We start from the raw sequence: 20,961 nt of genomic DNA on the forward strand, positions 1-20,961 counted from the left end.
CAACAGTGACATTATTCGGTTCACAGGCGTGATTGTGAATTTGAAACAGCAGCAAGTTTACTACTTTTGGTGCCCTGCCGTGAAAAAAAGAATTCGCGCGTGTGTTAGGTTGATTCGTCCTCGATATGTGTTGAAGTATTTTGAATTTATAATAATAATATATTGTAGTAAGGTAAGATTCTGTCGGCATTGTGTGTCCTGGATGTAAAGCAAAAGTAGAATCAGCACATCTATAAACAGATTGTTGTCCACAGATTCAAATTTCCATTCTGTTGCAACAATTGGCACAAGCAACTTTCATCGCTAATTTTGACAAATTGGTTATTGAGGACGACCAGGTTATTGAGGACGACCATCTTATAGGATCTTGTCAATGTTTCTGACGCGTATATTAGTTTGATTTAAGTATACAATTGTGTTATCTCCATTTGCTCAGTCAAATAAAGATATTGCGTTTTGGCTAATATTCTCTATTTACTCTAGTGCGGCCCGCGAATGGATTTAGATGTTTAATGCGGCCTGCGAGCCAAAAAGTTTCCCCACCCCTGTAATAGAACATTTAGGTTAAGCGCCGCAGATCAGAACCCTGTGGTGATAATACTGTGACCTCTTGACAAAAGTAGTCTGCACTCGGGGGCAAAACTCACTATGTGGCCCGATTCGAACTGTTGACCAGAACATACCTGTCGCACCCACAACCTCCTGTTAGGGGTCAACAAGCTCAAAGAGACTTACAATTATTTCGTAAATGAAGATAAAGTTAAGTGTTCCTATAAAAATTTTCCTGATACGGCCGGAGCCGGATCGGAGCCGGATCAAAGGATTGAAAAACAGGGTCGAATTCGGACCAGAGAATTAGTCGATCCGCTCCGCCCTCAACCTGAACCTTCAACCTGAACCTCTGTCTATAGACAAATGTTCTGTGCTACTACCGAGAATACTATTACTAAGCCTGCTTCTACTGTTGTGGAAATATAAAATTGTTTATCAAATTCTCCCGTAGCCCAGGACGACGTGACGCATTCCAGACATTTACGCCTGCGACAATATTACATTATAGAGTATGATCACAATTACAAGATGATTCGTCGAGTAGATTATGACCTCTGTTGGTTCCGCTTTGCCTGGATTGATTACGTCGCTCATATAAGGTCTGTACGTCGATATATGCCTATAAGTGCTTTTGAGTGTCTTCTGCTGATATTATCCTGGACATCGACACGTATTCGGGGTTCTCGTCACGTCTTGCCGCACTGTAGCAGTAAAACGCGCGTAACCAAAAGTGTAAGCAGCGCAGTCTGTCTGTTAACATTCTATATCTATATTATTTTATCTTTTGCATTATCCTCCTATTTTAGAGCAGCTAAAATTTATTTACAATGGATAAAACTAAGGTTATTGCGAATGGGCTCTCACTGGTGCAACCTGTGGATGAGAAGATTCAAAAAATGGCCGATGGATTGAGGAAGAATGCTGAGAAAGTACTCGGGAAGACATTTGCCTTTTTTAAAGCAATATCGTATCGTTCGCAACACGTTCTTGGAAAGATGTATGTCGTAACGATCCAGGTATCGTACCAATCTTTTGTGATCTTGGAAATATTGAAGACCCCCGAAGACAGGATTTGGCTCGCAGAAGCAACGGAAGTGTTACCTGAAAAGAAAATTTCAGTAATCGCAAAGGCGATCGCTCCACCACATTCAGCAACACCGCGTATACAAAGCATGGTTGATGGAGCAAAGCAAGAAGTGGAATTCCAAACAGGACAAACCTTCAAACTGTTCAACGCGGTGTCATTCCGTGCACAATGTTTGGACGGAATCAGCTACAAAGCAGCATGTTCGCAAGGAATCAATTACCTTGTAGTAGTTCAAGTGTCGGAGAAATCCGTGCTTCAACTGGGATTGCTTGAGGGTCTGGATGGAGTGGTCAAGCTCAATGGAATTGAGAAGGAAGTAGCACCTTGCATTCCAGGTCCATTTTACCCGGTTCCTGGCTTTAACGTGTCTATTGAATGCCCTTCTTGGTATTCAGAACCCATGAAGAAAATTAAAAAATTGGCGAATAGGTTTAAAGCTGAGGTTGAGAAACAGCTGGGAAAGAATTTCAGTACCTTCACTGCGATATTTTTCGACTCAGACATACATGAAGGGATCACTTATCATATCGGTGTATTGGTCGATCAGTCGAATCCTCGATCTTACACCACTATCCAGTTATTCGAATCTCTAGGGGGGCAGGTTCATCTCACATCAGTTTCTCCAGTTCAAGACGAGTCCATGTTAGCTAATATCAATCGGCCATACGGAATGTCGGGGTTATTTGGTTATGACGCAACAAAAAGAATTCAGGATATGGTAGATCAATTGAATGAAGAGATCCGAGAGGCTGGATTGGAATTCGAAACGCTAAAAGCTGTAGCGTTTACCTCTTGCGCTTCGGAAGGAATAAATTTCTTTATCCAAGTTGAAGTGACAAACAAGGAGAAAGAATCCTCCTGCGCGGGATTGGGAATTTACGAGTCCTTGGATGGAAAAATATTCCTGACTGGAATAATGAAGTCGATGCGCACACTTGCAGATTCCCCGAACGACATATTCTACCCAATTCCACAATCCATGTGCGAACCTGCAACTGGAAGCTCGCAAAAAATGATCAATGTTCACAAGAAAGAAGCGGAAAAAAGGGCGGGAATGACATTCGAAATATTTAGGGCGATATCTTATCGTACCTTTTACCAATCCAAGTCAGCTCCTGGCGTAAACTATTACGTATCTGTTATGGTTTCCGATGACTCATTCGTGGAGCTGGAAATTTTCAAGTCGTTTGAGGGGGCGACCAAACTCCTGAAGCTGACGGAAGGAATAGATCAATACGATGCAAAAAGATGTGCATGAATAATATCGACATAATGATTTATGTCGGCCCTTTATCAAACGAAGCCTTACCAGCATAACCATATTATAGCGCTGCAAGCCGTATAAAACTACATAAAGAAGATTGATAATATATTGCTCGTTATCACTATATTTCCTTCTGTAACATCTTATATATTCACCAGCGCATTCTTCAATAATAATATATTGAACTGTATAGCTCCTTGCCATATGGTATACTTGTGATCGTTCAGTATTTGAGCACGAGCATATTTCAGATTCACAGATGGCAGCGTGAATAAATTGAAAGCATTTGTTTAAGAATTTTATTCTCTAAACCACAAAAGCAAAGTTTATATGGAATAAAGTTGATTTTTGACACTTACTGGTCCTAATCAATAGGGAAAAATTGATTAGAACCTGGGAACAAACAGTTTTTTGTTACATTGTGTTATTTATGCTGCGGCCCGCGGCGTCACCAAAGACTAGGAAATTGGGAATGCGAGCACATTTGAGTTTGAGAAATCCGTTCTAGTACCATAAGAATTCAAGCGAATCATATGATTCAAATGATAGCTGTGAGCAGTGATTCTAGAATTTTGCGCTCTAATGCCCTCCTTTCCCAAAATTCATCGTACGGCACCCTCCGTATTACAAGGTCCGTAGTTACGACAACGACTAATGTGGAGACGTGTTACCGGGTAGCCTATGAAATTATACGTAAACGATAGAATACATTATAATACACGTTACATCCACATATATTAAAGCAGTGGTTCATGACCTTGGCTAAACAGTGCTCCCAATGGGCGATTTGGATTTTTAAGGAGGAGTTAACGCGCAGGAAGCGATATAGGAAGAGCTTGGCTAGAGGCGCTATAGGGAGCGATGGAGAAAATGGCGTCGCATTAGATCGCGTAGTAGAGACATGTGATAAACCAGTTTTCATTGCAAATATGTAAAATCGCGAAATTCTCCTCTGCGCGGAATGTATACCGACGGTGTCTGGAAACATGTTTTCATAAATGCAAGGGTTTATCATATTTCATGAGAAATGCGCTGAATCAACAATTTACCGTTACTAAACTCCCGTCACGCTTGCGAAGGACATCTTCAACAAAATAGTTCGAACTCGAAATTGTGTTAAGCAGCGCACAATGTCCAAGCAAACACTTTACGTCCCGTGGCAATCCTATTACGTTCACAATTGTTTTTACGTGAAATCCACCTCCCACTGTCGGTTACTTCGGATTTGCTCAGAATGACGAAAATGAGACGTCCAATTAGGAAACTCCAGGTCACTTCGATGGGAAGGCATTCTAGGTAGATTCCACTCCTAGTCACCGAAGAATATTTCATGTAATGTCCGAGTAGTGTCTTACCTGGATGCCACATGCATAGGTGTCCAGGATCCCCCCTGTCGCACACAGTTTTTAAAAGGGAGAAGCTTGACTACCCGACGAAGTGACATTTTAAATGGAGTTTCAAATGGAGTCTCGTCTCGTCTACATTAGGTCATTCGCGCACATGCCGATAAAAGTAATGTATACCATGTATAAAGAGAATGCATATGCAATATCAAAACAAGTTCGAGTTCATCGTTTTACTCATTAGTACACGCAACGCGCTGCTTGATTATGATCAGTGGCGTAGCAGCCACTTGGCGGTTCTGGCTCTGCGCCAGGGGCGGCAGGCTCCAAGGGGGCGGCAAAATGAGGCTGCACGGTGAGAGAGAGAGAGAGAGAGAGATGGTATTCTTTTTCGCCCGCACCGTCGAGATGCTTTGACGACGGAGATGCGATACGGACTTTATAGTAAGGTCATCTAGTCTGCACACCCGTTTTTTTCTCCTCCGTGATTGCTGAGCGTCTATAGCGGGATAACGCGCGGATACCAGTTTTCGAGTATTCGGTCTGACCCGGCCGGGGATCGAACCCACGACCGCGCTGATTCCGAAAACGTGAATTGATATGTTAACATGGCGATGGAACCACTCCGACATAGCAGTCAAGGTCGATTGTTCGGAGAGCTCGCAGAAAAAGGAGAATGCCTGGTGAACAATCAGAAGATACTGGCCTCAGTGTTAGACGATGCATGTTTCAAGCTTTGGACAGATTTAAACTTGAAGCTGAAACTAGGTTTACCGGCATACACCACTTAAATGATATGTTTTGATTTTTGAATTCCCACGCGCTGCTGCAACGCGAACCAGGCATGAAATGTTTGAGCAGCTGTTTACATTGTAGTAATAGGGTCACCATACGTTCTTTTTAAGAGGATTTGTCCTCTTTTCTGTGTCCTCGGAGGACGTCTAAATGTGCTCTTTGTTGAGAATGTGTCATATTTTTTACAAATGTTGGTTAAATGTACGTGGTAATTGGACTCATATAAAGGAAATCAACGCACGGCCTGGCAGATTATTTACGACGTGAGTCAGAAAAAATCATTTTTTTAGTCAACCAGCCGCTAACTCGGAAATATTTACCATTTTTCCGAATTTTAAATCAGTATTGTAAGTCTGAAAGTTTTGAAATAGCGCCCTCTTTTCAGATTCCTAAAATATGGTAACCCTAGTTGTAGTGTAGAACAATTTTGAGTTCAACCAAAAGTTCAATATCTCCAATCAATCTGAAGTCAGGTTGGCTTTTTCGTCATTGCCCTTCCCCGCTCATATTTGATTGAGCATTTTCTCAGCGCCGTGACCACGTTCCTGACTTACAGCAGAAACCAACTGCCAGTAGGCCTCCATGAAGTGAACACGGGAGATTTTAGAGTAATATTGTTTCTATCAAAACTCAAACCCAATCAATATGACGAGAATGATGATAATGATACACCAGCTTCATTCGTCTCATTATTAGTTGTATTAAATGCAGAACAACTTTCGTTATATGATCAGGCGTGGTGATGGGGGGTGTCGGGGGGCGGTGGCACTTCATTCGTTGTCCAGGGGGGCGGTAGCTGAAAAAGATTTGGGAGACACTGAACTGAACCATCAATTCATCACGTCCGTTGACGGTACACTAACTTTCACCGGACAATATGTCAGGTGTTTTCTCTTTCTATCCGTAGAAACGAAAATCAAACTCTATTCACAACCTTGTTAATCAAACCTTTATTATGATTGTTTTGAAGCGATATTGAGCGGGGAATTGAAATCGAGTTTGGAAGGGAAATTGGGTGGGGAATCGAAAAATTATAAACTTATTCATGCACATTACGTATTATTCATACATACATGGTAATGTTATCATCCATAGCGATGGAATGCAAATGAAAGGTATTAACGAGAATAAAAAAAGGAACACCCACACCACCCACCCCATTCTATTCGCGTTGCTTAAAAGATTAGGACTATGTTGCAGCCGAAGTCAGTGACCACGATTCTTCCGTCTGACAGAAGGCAAACTCCTACCGGGATTGGTTCAGCAGCATTGCCACCAAAGGGCTCAATCTTCTGTACCGGACCAGAACACTCGGTCCCGAAGCAAGTCACGAACTCTCCATCACTCGTGAACACCTGAACCCGGTTGTTGCCGCTGTCGGCGACTACAATGTTGCCGTGATCATCTGTGGCGATACCTTGCGGATACTTGAACTGAGACTCCTTCGTTCCTTCTGTTCCAAACTGGAAAAGATGGCCGCCGTCCGTGTCGAAAACGTGAATGTTGTTGTTGTCGTAATCACTGACGACGACCTGGAAAAAGATCTAAAGTTACGAGAGTTCATATAGAGCTTACAAGTCTTCGCATACTCTGCCGTTTGAAGTCACAGAAAGATATGCGGGGTTTTCCAAATGATCGGAACCAAACTTCCGCTCGAACTGTCCACCCTCCGAGAAAACTTGAACTTGGTGATTCCTTCCGTCACAAACGTAAATCTTTCCCTTGTGGTCCGTTGCCACTCCACAAGGTGCGTTCAGTTTTCCATCTCCTGAACCACAATCGATATGACTTTGAAGGTCGACTGTGTTGTCACGCAGATAGCGTAATGGTGACGATAAGCGCCTATCAATCGAGCGGCCTTGGCTCGATTTGCGCTGGAGGTTCATATAGGCCAGTGGTTCTAAAGCCTTCTTACCTCTAACGCCCCTATTCAAAAATTTCCGTGCTTTAAGGCTTCCTCTCCGTACCCCATATTTTAAGTACTGTAATAAAGACCATAGGTAAGAGGCAGAGAAGAGCGGATACAAAATTTCTATGTCCTAATCCAATCCAAATCTGAATCTTCAAATCCATATCCAAATCCAAATCCTAATCCAAAACTTTTGTATATTCAAATCCACGTCAAATCCGAATCCGAATCTCACTTGAAATTTAGCAAAAGATGGGAGGAATTGGAAATTTCACGGTCTTCACGGTCAACATAAGAGCAATCCTAAAGTTTTCTCGCTGATGATCTTTTTGACACACTTCTCGAAGTCCCAAATTGGTCAAAGCTTCGTATGTGTTCGTACATCGTGGCGTGGTAATGGCCGACGCCAAAATTCCTATTTCTATTTGCTATAAATCATGATTAATTTTTTTCGGGGAATCAGTAACTCAGCAACGTGAACGACAATCGAAAAAAAGTTGCATAAATTGTAAAATGTGATCGAACTATTTCGGTGAATGAACATTAATTATATAAATGTGATGCATATAATTAATGTTCATTCACCGAAATAGTTCGATCTCCCCCCCTCCCGATTCGGGGGTTTGGGGTGCGGCACTTACGGTCCTGGTAAGAGGTCAGACCCGCGTTCGCGCCCGAGGACACTCGACTAATAAACGATATAATAATTGCATGTGGTATATTTGGGGTCAAATCAAGGTTATAACAACCATCGGGTACGGGCTCATACCATGTTGTTCGAACCAGATGTACACATCCCGAATTAACATCTGTGATTGGTAATATGGAGAAATTAATTGTATTGGGTTTTGTTTTAGTGCGTTGTGTGACTATTAAACCAACTCAGAATGTGATTGAGATATCTGCTCACACATCACACAGTTATTAATGTATTTCAAACACAGCAACTCCTATTATATAACGCATCGTTCATAATACGATGAAGAAATATTTTGACGATTTAATTTTGTAGCTCTCAAATACAAGCATATTTAGCTAATCAATTTGTCCAGAAAGCTTTAAAGCATATTTAATGTATAAGGGGCTCTCATTCTCAAAAGTGATACACAGGTCCTCTTTCTTCGATTTCCAGCGCTGTGCGCTGCAGGATATCATACCTAGTTCGAAACTTTTTGTTGAAAATAACCCTAGCTAGCGTGACGGCAGTGTTTTAACGGGGAATTGGCTATCTAGAAGTACGCGCAATTCATTTTACAGGAATAATAATAAGCCATTACACTCATGAAAACATGTGTAGCAAACATCGTCGCGGTGCCGGAACAAAAATATCGATATTTGACATGTTTTGTCGAAGTTAATTTGCACCGAAAATTCATTAACGACATGTCCTACTACTAAACCATCTACTGCAAAGCCATTTCTTTTCAGCGTACACCATACCGCCCCCTGCGCCCGCGCCCCCATATCGCCCTGAGCGTTTCCGCCCCTTAAAAATCCAAATCGGCTCTTGGTGGCCGCTGGAGGCAAGATTAAGAACCACTGAGCGAGGCTCTTCATCCCGTCACCGTCCCTACCAACACATAAAACCCAGAAGTAGAACCGGTGAAAGAAAGCACTCTCAAAGAACGGAAAGAGCTAGGAAGTGCCACGGCATAAAAAGATCAACATCGGAGAAGGACAAATGTTTATTACATGGCATTGTGTCCTAGCGCATTGTTCATTGTGTGTGTCTTGTTCATATGAAAATAAAATCTGACAGTTATTGATTCTTGACGCACAACTCACCTGACCCTCCGTTACCAAACTCCGACACGCACTCTGCTTGTTCGTCGAATATTCGTATTAAGTCGTGTTCATCGTCCGAGACGACAATCAATCCTTTTGGCGTCACACACACGTCTTCACACGAGACCTCGATGACCCTTTTCACTTGTCCGTTGTCATCGAAGATCTGGAATCACGAATGTTGTAGCCATAGTAGAGTTGTTAAAACAAAACCAACGAACCTGAACCCGGCCGTTTAAGGTATCTGCGACCACGATATCGTTGGAGGCCGTTGAACAAATGCCGCGTGGTAAGTTTGTCTGTCCTGCGGCGAAGCCAAACGTCCCGAAATATCTGCGAATGAATTTGAATTCGACGATTTGATTCTAAACTTTAAGACGAAACTGAAATCATTCACTTTTTGACTTGTCCTTTGTTTCGGTATCGTTGTAAGGCTTCTGCCTCGTGAGAGTCTTCCAGTCCCATCTTTTAGATTATCCAAACAACAATACGTATGCGTGGATACTAGATATAGGCTTCTGACACGTATAAAAGCAATAAGTAAACCTTCATCAGTAAAATATCATAATTGTAAGGATGTACTACTGAATATACTGATCTTTTCAGTCATGCATCGAACAAAAAGCAAGCAGCAATTCAGATTAACAAAACCTAATTCGTGTTACAACAGGAGATGTCTCGCCCAGTTTTCTTAGTCGGCATCGCTGAACACAAGTTTTTCGACAAAATCTCGAGACATTCCTGCCAAACATTCCGGCTCAAGCAGCAATGCTGTAAATGAAACAACAAGCCCAAGCGATACCGCTTCCTAGTCTTCGCGCAGATTTTATTCACCGTTGCTCTCTTCGACGTCCGACTAGGGCTGGGTATAGTGATTAGAATACTCGAATTTGGATCGAGTATTACTTCTGCTGATTAACGTCGAGTAAGGAAATATCATTTTTTTCCATTACCAGAATGGAAATGATTGTTTCGATCGTATTTTCCATTGTGGTAGCCCGGACAGCCTTCCCCTTGCTATGATATCATAGTAAGCGTGTATCACAAAGCTACAAAATATTTTGTATTTTTGTGATATCGTGATAAGTGGGCACGAATTTGTTCACTATAATAAAGGGAGGCGTGCCTAAAAAAGTTTCAAAACCCCTGTTTTAGAGTCTTAATAGAAAAACCTGGATATGGGGTTAAAGAGAGATAAAATGTATCACGTTGTGCATTGTTTCGAACCATTACAGCTAATAGATATTTTTTAAATTAACCATCACTTTCTCATTACCTAATATCAACATATTCACTGTGCAGCATTTATTAACAATGTAATTTAGAAATAAAATTAAAATACACTGAAGAATGTAGCTACATGTTTTAGTTGGCCCGCCAACGTATTTATTTTTCTAATTTGGCCCGCGGAGGAAAATAATTGCCCACCGCTGTTCTAGATTGTAAGGACACCACTTACGCGGATCGTATACATGTAGCCGTGAGGAGTTGACATGGATAAACCTCCAACATATTGAAAGGGTTTCTGAAGTCGTAATCGGTCTGACTCGAACTATAGTGACCCACTATTGAGGCAGTGGAGGAAGTATCACTACACGCTACTCGCGACTTAATTATAAAGTATGTAACATGCAGAAATGTCAGAGGTTCATGTCGTAAAGTTAGGCTATGTTATGTTTTATCATCTGAGGTTGTTCCAATACATCATTCAAACCGAGTTAAGCAAAGCATAACATTTGATAGTAAAATAGATGAAATACGTAGGTGTATTACACGGTTAAGTATGCATACGACTAGCTCCTTGCCAGGATCAATTTAGATCAGTGTTTCGAAACCAGCAGTCTATGCCGCGCGTTCTGCCGGTCCTTCAAATATTTTCAAAGTGGTAATTAAAAAATGCAATATGCGAATCTACAATCTCCACAGATTAAATAGATAAAGCGTAAAATGAAAAACTTCTTCAGAACTTTGCCAGTTCCGTAATTTACATCATACATTGTGCTATTGCAAATAGCAGTGGGCGCATATACTTTGGATTATATCCTACGTCACAACGCCGCATGCGTTGTGCCAACTGTCTAAAAGCACGCCAAAATGGTTTAAGACTATAGTTACATGTGAAAGCTGAGAATAATTTGAAACAAAACTTATCTAAATTTGACATCACAACTTAATCTAACATACAGCAAAGCTTTATATAATATTCCTTTGGCAAATGACATGAATTCTTGCAATTGGTGAAGTTACTGACAATGATTCGCTAACTCTGAAATTTCCCATAATTGCACTATGAGATCAACACAGGATTGACATTGTCCGTCAAAGCTTTGGATATCGCTTTAATAATAATCTAACCAGTTCATTATCAATGTCATGAAATTCTGCTGTTTTTTTGTGCAACCTGTCTATATGATTTTAAACTTTGAAGATCCCCTGATCCGCAACAAATGTTCCGAAATTTTAGCGGTCCGCAAACTAATGGCTGAAAACCACTGATTTAGATTTCATAAAATGGCAGAGTGATTTTTTTTTAATTTCCTGAAATATATTATGTGGCCGTCGCCAGCACTCGATCGTAGCTTTAAATGGCAATTAGATCCAACAGTTATTACACTTCAGATCGATTGACATTCAGCCTTCGATCGTACTCCGGAACCACGACGAATACCGCGACTACCCTGCGCCGCTTACAGATCACCTCGCTTCAGCTAAACGATGCATTTATACAGGCTGCAGTACGAATGAAAAAGTGGTACGCAAATGGTAGTTCCCTTGAACGCAAGTTACTTTTCATGGCTTGGTAACTATAGTTTCGAATTCATCACCTTTCTATTGTTTCACTTTCGAAATTACGATGTGCACTAGGGCTGTGCAAAAATAACATTTTTCCTGAATCTTGTTGGCTCGTGATTAAATTGTTAGGTTGCCTTACAAAACGACGCACCCAAATTTGAATTCATTCCAACCAATATTCGCGGTTTTCGTAGAGTTTGAAAATTTTGAATTTGCCCAAAAACGCAAAAATGTTTTCATTCGATACTTCCGGGATTATCCTTGATCGGTGGATAATCCAAGAATTATCATCGAAAAACTGGAATAAGTCCGCCTCTACGGCTTGGAATTGAGTCAAATTTGTTTTGCATAGTTTTTGAAGACAGCCCAACAATTTCATGGGGTTGGCAGAAAAATTTGAAAAAAAAGTTTTTTTGGGCAAATTCAAAATTTCCAAACATACGTGCATCTTCAACATTCCTCATCTCATTATTATCAGACGATTCAGACCTCTATAATACTGATAGAGATCAACTATATAGGAGACGAAGAATTATGACAACGATGTTCGCTGCAAACGTACATCATGAATGTCTGCTTATGGTAAAATTATTCCACCGAAATGCTACACGGCAGCGACCATTTTTGTGAGTGATTCGTCGTGGGTGATAAAACAGCAATAACGAGTCGCTGTATAACCCCCACAGTCCTATCCTATTAAGTCAGTAGCAAGCAGGAAGTGTTATGATATATGAAGTTCTATCGGATGCAATCTTAATTCGAAATGGAGTGAAGGCGACTAGTGTTTCCAACCCGGCGAAACCCAAACCTGAAACCCATTTATCTGTTATTTTTGTAGGTTAACATACCTGGGCGTCTACTTTTGCTTTCGGTTAATCCATATCGCTACATTGTGCTTCGCTGACTTTGGCTAGGTTTCACAACGTAAAGGCTTTACGTGTGACGGTCATCCTCCCAAAGTGAAAGCGATATCGCTTTCGAAAGCGAAAGCGATGTGGTATTTTCCCTCCAAACTTCGGCCAAGCGAAAGGGTGACTCTCGTGAACATATAATCATGGCCTAGACCAGTGGTTCCCAACGTGGGCGATATCGCCATCCAGGGGGCGATTTGGCGTCCTAGTGGGGCGAAAAGGACGAAGGGCGCGATGACGCGTCAAAATAGCGGACCTTTTTTTTAGTCAACCCACGAAAATTTAGTTACAAAAGTGTCAAATTAGGCTGCGAGCCGTAAAGTTGACCTTTTTTTGAGTCAACCCACGGAAATATAGTTACAAAAGTGTTAAATTAGGCTGCTAGTTGTAAAGTTGACCTTTTTTTTAGTCACCCCGCCGGTGATTACAGTTTGTATGCCCAATTTTCGGTTCACAAAATTTGGGGGGCGCAGATCGGTAATGAGCTTGAAAAGGGGGCGATGGGTCGAAAAAGGTTGGGGACCACTGGCCTTGGCCTAGACCTAGACCTTACCGCAACGCTACCCAATATTTATCACGTTGCGCTTGGAGTAAGCAGTTATCTTTGTTGTTATCGATCCGTCTGCAGCACATATTTGACGCAATAGTCGGTATTGATCAGTGTTAATTTTAACGTTATTTGATATCGAGATAGTTGACAAGATTTGTTGTCGTATAGTTTTTGCTGTCCCCTCCACTTACAGTTGCGACTTGTGAGCAAGTTTGTGCGTGCTTCTAAACAAAATTCGTGACAGACTTTCCATTTGACATACTTTACGCATTTCGTAACAGTTCCAACAACAGACTTACTCGCGGAGTAGCGTCAAGCTCATTTACCGCAGTGAAATGACGTTTGCAAGTGTAAATTACATTGTCTGTGGTGATTTGACTTTCAATTTCGCACACTTTTATACCATACCATTTCTAGGCATTAGCTCTACATGACGCTAATTCGTAAGGGGTACGCAGTGGGAAAAAGTTTGAGCCGCTCTAGATAAAGTTAATCTATGGAATCTAACCGGATCGACGATTTTGCGCCGGTATTTATCTATGTTGATTTCAAAGGAGTTTGATACCGAGCTTGGAGACAAGATGATTTCGCATGTTGGATCTTGAAGTTGCCATCTAGCACCATGGTTCTAAACCACCGTTGAGTGGTCCGGTGCCAGTCCTGTTTCCTGCCGGTCCGCCAATTATAATATAATAATATATCTCAATTCCAAAATGCAAGAAGCTGGACGTTTTTACAATAATTAGAGAAATGAAAACGTCAAATTTTAAGTAGATTGAGAAGTTTGGAACGTATAGTTTTATGCATGGTGTCGTAATAGAATGTTCATGGCCTACTTTGGGTGTAGGTCGCAATGGTGCAAATCTTGCACAAAACTTTTTAACATGTTTCGGACGAGTTATCTGTGAAAGCAATATATAGATTTTGAACAAACTTTGTTAAATTCCGACAGTGCAATTCGGCGACACTTGCCAGTATAACAGAAGCTATAACATACAGCAAAGTTGCATTTCTTTCATTGGATCAATCACAATCAAATCAGTGGTCTTTAACATGACTTCGCTAGCTTCGTCTTATAGACAAGTTAAAAGAGCCACATATAATTAGCTAATATCAAAATCGCAACATCAAATGTAGTTTTCAATATTACATTTCAGTTGTTATGTTGATTTTGCATGGTTGTCAGGTCCACCACATTTATTCTGACTATCTTTGAAGCGCAACAAAGACAGCCATGCGCTCTTAATCGCAAGTCGATCAAGGAGCAGCTTCTTCAATCCCGCGTTCCGTAAAACACTCAAGTGTATGATTCGCTATATGCGTTGACGTGTAATCGGATTTCAGTCTCTGCATGTCCTTCTGTTCGGCGTTGCCTATCTCACCAGATCAGATAAAATAGGTTTACAAACGTTTGGGGTAGATGTAAAAGGGAATGTGGGCATCGCGATAATGATATCCCAGTGTTCCGTAAAAAAACTAAAAGAATGAAAACCCAATCAGATTACAAAAAATTATTATGAGCCGTTACATGTACTTGGACCTGATCATCTAAGGCAGTGGTTCTTAACCTTTTTCATGTCGTTACCCCCAGGAAGAAAATGACGGGACGCAATTACCCCTTTTCAAAAAATAACAAATTACAGATTGCACTCAATTAATTGTAAAACAGTACAAAGATTACGTCATAATGTACCCTGAAAGGCCTGTTAAAAATATCAAGTCAATGGGAAGGCTGATAATGTTTTCGTGTTATCCAGTGATAAAATCTATACAAAGAGTAGGGTAATAAACAGCATCTCACGTAATTGTCAATCGCAAACATATTTCGTTTTGATAGATACCATTGCAGAAAATCCTACTTCACAGCAATAAGTTGAAGGTAATTTAATCAGAAAGTTCAATGCCATAATAACAAAGATTGGTTATTCATTTTGAAACCAAACCCAAAGGTTCCAAAATCTTCCCCTCGTTTCTTCGAAGGCATTTTGAAGATTTCAGACTTAATTTTACTGACTAGACTAGACTACTACAGTACTAACAACTATATTTCTACTTTGTTGTTACCTGTTACCTCATTATAAGTGTAAAGCTAAACTTAGACGCCCCTTGCTGTGTTTCAATTTGCCAGCATGCGCAACAATATATGATCCACACTAATTCACTGATAATAGTTACTATGATATCACAGCAGGCATGCTGTGTTAATATATGTCAGCCTACACATTCATATTTAAGTTTGAAAATACTCTCAGTGCAGCGTTATAAGTATATAAAAAACATCACTTTGAATTACCCCCTAAAGAATAGCAAATTACCCCTTTGGGGGTAATTACCCCCAGGTTAAGAACCACTGATCTAAGGCCTTCATTTCGCATACTAATATGATCTCAAATATAACCAGATTTTCGAATGCAATTGGCCGATCCCGATGTCATTTGACGTCGCTGCTGGTTTCATTTGTTACCAGTGACTCTCTGATTTTCTTACTTGCGGAAATAATGACGGCCGACGGAACAAATATTTTTAAAAGAACCTTTGAAGAAGTTCTTGCGTCTGTGATAAGCCATCATACATGAGGTAGGTGAAGTCAAAACGACAACAAACAAGCAGGGGTTGATAGAACTAAAAATGTTACTTTTCCATGAGTTAACATTCAAGTAACCTATTGATTATATACATTCTCATTCGATAACTTACTGGGCGTCTATTCTCTAACGCAATGGCTTGTGGATTATCAGCAAATCATCTGAATCCCAACGTTATGTTACTGCACTATAAATTTTGAAGTACCGCTCAACTCGGAGAATTGAAATGCAAACGTGATTCAAATTTCGTGCATTTATGATAACAGATTTGAAGTGTTCAAATTCAGAGGGTTGTACTTACCGGTGTTACAATAGAGTCACCTAAAAGGGTGCTTGATCTGCAACATGGACGGATGGCTCTAAATCAGGGATGTCAAACATACGGCCCGCCAGACCATTTCATCCGGCCCGCGAGGCCATTCTGAGCAAATTGAAAAATTAATGTATTGTGGCGACACCATGCGGCACAACCACTGTGGTCATCGAAGCGTACAGTGCTTTCTTTTATTTTCATGTCGCTTTATATATAAAGCCGTTGATTGTGCTTTCAGTCAGTTCGCTCAAGTTCTGCTTACAGTAAACTTGTTGCCCGCTTAAGTATATAATCCAGTACATTTCTAACAAAAGTTAGGATTATTAATAATAAATCCTTTGACGTGAATATTAAATAATTCCTCAAGACACTAATGTCGAACATGTTCGTAGGCCATATTATTTAACCATATGTCGGCAGTGTTGATTCTAACTCAAGTATCAATCAGGAACAAGTCGTTGACATTATGGAATGTCAAAGACCGATTTTGCAGCTCCGTTCCTCTTCGCTGAGGCTGGATTCAGAATTGTTTTGCGTAACCAACTAAGATTTCTGGCAATCCAAAAGTTGTCTTCCAGATCGCAGAATTTACTGAATCCGGTCTTGATCGAAAGCTACTATCGCACTGATTCCGAAAATATGCTCCATAGTGACATAACATTCTAAGAAGGCAGAAAAGTGCAAACCGAGTTCAGAGTTTTTTGAAAAATGGACCAAATATTAAGTATTCAGAGACGAAAATGACAATGTGAAACCGTTGTAAAATACGACAATATAATTCAAATATCTTTGGCCGCACTTCTTTTTACCTTAGTCTGACCCAAAAGGCCCCAGCACCGGTCTCCATAGAAATTCGAATGGTGAATTAATTGGTCACGTGATATGAAAATAATGAACAAATTTTTTGCGCCCACGTTATACAATCTCTAGCATTTCTCACCACAAATACGTTGGGCGAACGAGGTATCGTGATTAATCCAGTGTGTGCAGTGTAGAAATATTGCAACCTGTCGTTGTTAAAGGCATTGTTTTAGTGGTTTATATCTGCATTCAATCGGCCAATCATCGAATGCTTGCCAATTCCATTGTTTTGGAATAACGGTGTTGCTCGAATAGAGCCCATGTGATCTGCAATATAATATATAAAACTGTTTTGCATATAGCGATGAAATGAAGCATTCCAGTGGAAACAAGGGTATGGATTGTGAGGTAATACACTGGAATCATTTGATTGCTGGTCCGGACCGCGAGCGATCAAAATTTTTTAATCCGGCCCTCGACACAAGTTGAGTTTACACCCCTGATCTCGGGTATCATAGTCCTGCTAAGTAGGCTTTTGTTCATGTCATTACCAAATTAAATCAGCGTTATACTTTTCTTCAGTGTTTATTGCGACCTTACCCTTTGTGCTTTCGTGTTTTAGAAGTAGTTTTAGAGTGAGCTTAAAGTTCTCAAATCTAAAAAGATATGTCGCAGTTGAATAAATTGTCGAATACCTAAAAATCGAAAGTTCCGCGCGAGCCGCACAAAATGCTTTCGCGTGTTTGAGACCTTCGCGTGTTTGAGACCTATGGTTTGGAAAGAGCCGTGCAAAGAAAAACTATATCGGATAAAGTATGATTATTACACTGGCCGACACCTATTTTTAGGCAGACAAAGAAAGAGTGGTTTTGGGGTTTCTGATGGGCACTGATACCTAATATGACCTGAGCTTTTTTCAAATTGGCTTTATTTTTGAAGATAATCCATGGGGCTATTTTGACTAAAATCTCATATTTTCACTGTATGGTCTAGCTAGATGAAAATTCGGCTTCATCAAAGTTCCGATTTTCAATTTACATGTCATTTTGACACGTTAAAGACTGGGAAATTGACCTGCGAGCACATTTGAGTTTGAGACCACTGGCGTAGTGGTATAATCCAAAGCGGCAACATCAATGGGTCGCGGGTTCGAGTCCGAAAGAAGTCGACTGCAGAATTCTTACCTGGGTGTCGGAGGTTTATCTAGGATCCTCTTCGCCATCTCATCCGTGCAAGCAGTGTCTTTTAAAAAGCTTAGAAGTGGGCCATGCTACTAGTTTGTTTGTTTGTTTTTGGGGCATTCATGGTGTTTATCGACTACTATGGTCATTTACACCAGGCCGATATTCTTCTTATTTTTCCGTAACTGCCGACTTATAGCACGGCCCACCTACTAGTCGCAGCTACTAGTCGGCAGCTACGGAATAACAATAAAGAAAATTGGCTCGGTGTAAATGACCATAGTAGTTGACAAACACCACGAATGCCATAGATAACAACAAAACGACGGTCATTATTAAGAGCACGAAAGCTATTCCAACAGATTTTGTAAATAGGAATTCCGCTATTTTTCGCGTGTTACGAGTCAATAATTACGAGCCTCGTAGTTTTTAAAGATCGCATTATGAATGAACTTGTATATTGTACGTGTAGTTTACACACGAAACTTGTGTGAAATGTGAAAAAAATTGCCAATATCGACCATTTACTTTCACACTGTTATAATCATCCAAAAGAGTTCCTTTAGAGAAATAGGCATGAGGGCCACCCATCTCGTAGGCTACCCCGTCACATATTGCCCTCTTATTTACGATGTAACCTTTGCAAGCTATTTCGGACTATCTTTGGAAGCGTATCAAAGACAGGCATGCGCTTTTAATCGCAAGTCGACCAAAAAGCCGCTTCTTCAATCCTGTGTCCCGTTAAACGCTCAAGTGCATTATTCGCTATATCCGCTCACCAATGTTCCCTCTAATTTTTCAAGAGTCTGCGCAAACACGCTAACTCACTGCGCAGGCCCTCGGACAACAGTGCGCAATCACTCTCCAATAGGGTGATAAAACTAACTACTGGGGGGCTTCGCCCCCCAGACTCCCTTACGGCTCTAGCCTTCTTCCGGTACTTATCATGTACATTGGGTTCCCATTTAGTAGAAGCGTCCCTAAACGCGCGAAGCGCGAAAAAATTTCTATAATTCATGATTGCATCAGCCAATATGATCGGGAATTGCATATATATTGCTGTCAATTTTTATCCTCTCCCTGCTCACATAATCAGATTTACCGGTAGAGCTGATCCAGTGAGGTGTGTTGGAATAGATAGGCCCTCTAAATAATAATAAAACATCTTCGGGCGTACCCGTTGATACAATGAGTTCGTTACATGATGCTATTTCGTGACCCCCTATCTTCTATGTCAAAAGATATTGAAATCGCCAAAACGTGCTAAAGTAAAAGACGTACACGATTTCAAATTGGTATTTCTTAACTGGAAAATAATGTTCCCTCGATATGGCCTTTGTCTTGTTGTGGGACTCGGATCGCCAGGACAGGAACATTCTTCGCCAGCCATTTAGGCGCCCACGGACATGGACAATTACGCATATATTTGTATATATCGAAGTTTTCGGTCAGCACTGGGGCAGTCTTTTTCGCCCAAGGTTTTCTCGCTGCTGATCGTTCTGGCGCACTTCTTGGATTCGCATGTTACATAGCCTTTAACTTCATATGTCATGGTGCGGTAATGGCCGACGCCGAACTGCCCATTTCTATACATCATGCCCAAATTTTGTTGGGAAAGAGTACCCAATAATCAGATATCTTACACTAACAAAACGCGCTTGTCGCGAAAAAAAAATTCCTGAAAAATTTCAAAAAATACACCATGATTTGTGTTAATTCTCGAAATAATTTTGGACCCCCTTTGAGCTCGGCCCCTCCAATTGGGGGGTTTGGGGTGCGAAAGTTACGGTCCTGAGTAAATTTTACGCAATGTTTATGCCACGCGGAAAAGACTATCATTCGTTAGTTTCTCGCAGATTAACTTCGAGCTAGCCCATTGTTTTTTATAACTTTGTTAAACCATGTTATTTCGCCATTCCTAGAAAATAATGCTCTATTGAAATGATATCAGTATCGCTCACGTGTACGAGGCCCAGGGTTGTAACTAAGTCACAAGGTTCCGAGTCACGAGTCAATCTGACTTTTGTGGTTTTGACTCGAGTCGAGTCGAGTCATTTTCAATTCATCACCGACTCGAGTCCGAGTCCAAGTCACAGTTTTAAGGGTCAAGTCCGAGTCATAGTGTTATGACTCGAGTCGAGTCCAAGTCACAGTATTGAAGTCATGTTCAACTTATGTTTTCAATCCTGCTTGGGTGATATCGAATTCCTTGCTTGCCAAACATGCTTATTTTGTACCTATCATAGTCTTGGCACAAGTTTATTTAGTTAAGCAGATAACAGACAGTTCCTGGCCTCATATACCGATGCTGCAGATAGACGAGACAGGCCGCCAATACGATAGCGTTACTAATCTTAGAACTTTAAATCAAATATCTGTCTTGTCAGTCTGATATATCACAAATGAAAGCATTCAGTTTTTATTACGAGCATATCGACGACCGCTCACAAATGGCTTATAGAGAATTAACGAATTCACGTCTACATACTATCTGATGGAGGACCTACGAATTCACGTCTAGCTAGATACAAGCTGGTAAAGAATCAACGGATAAACGCTTATGTAGAGGTACAGTTTTGGTTTCACATCATATCAGGTGGTTGACCAGAAGAAAGGTCAACTTTCCGTCTCAGCTGCCGAAATAGTCGCCGGAGCGTTACTTTAGTGCTGATTTACTGTTGTCTTAGTCGAATTTGCCCTACATTTACCAAAAAAATTCTCAAAAATGAAGACAGAATCTCAAAAAAGAGGCTGCTTCCTAAAATTGTTAGATTATCTGAAAGAACTTAAATTTGGTTTAATTCCAACCAGTAGAAAGCAATGCTAAAAGAAAATATTTTGGATTAATTACAAATAGAGACTTTCGAAATATACCCGCTACCTCATGATATTGTTAGATTGTGTAAAAATATGATTCATAGAAAATTTGGCTCAATTCCAACTAGAAGAAGCGGAGTTATTAAAGTGGAATATTTTGGATATGAAAAAATAGTCGACTTACTGCTAGTATGTAATTATATTATATGAAATCATTTCTCACTAAAAATACTCCATGTATTTTCAAATCCAAAATTTTCTCCTCTCATATCATT

The 20,961-nt window shown here is 40.6% G+C and overlaps 2 protein-coding genes across 2 annotated transcripts in view; one reads left to right on the forward strand and one right to left on the reverse strand.

Moving 5' to 3' along the window:
* LOC145448050 (protein unc-93 homolog A-like) overlaps positions 1-20,961 on the reverse strand; it is a 245,794-nt gene that overhangs the window by 6,186 nt on the left and 218,647 nt on the right. The window lies entirely within an intron of this gene.
* LOC145448819 (uncharacterized) lies at positions 1,361-2,897 on the forward strand. The gene has a single exon (XM_080327268.1). The coding sequence runs from the start codon at positions 1,380-1,382 to the stop codon at positions 2,895-2,897; it is 1,518 nt and encodes a 505-aa protein (XP_080183394.1). The 5' UTR covers positions 1,361-1,379.

The sequence above is a fragment of the Botryllus schlosseri genome, chromosome 10, assembly GCF_051294905.1.
Source record: "Botryllus schlosseri isolate E-star chromosome 10, Bs_hap1, whole genome shotgun sequence".
Classification (NCBI taxonomy): Eukaryota; Metazoa; Chordata; class Ascidiacea; order Stolidobranchia; family Styelidae; genus Botryllus; species Botryllus schlosseri.

Bases quoted from the DNA above. Each gene is read 5' to 3' on its own strand.
- LOC145448819 (XM_080327268.1), top strand. From the start codon at position 1,380: ATGGATAAAACTAAGGTTATTGCGAATGGGCTCTCACTGGTGCAACCT.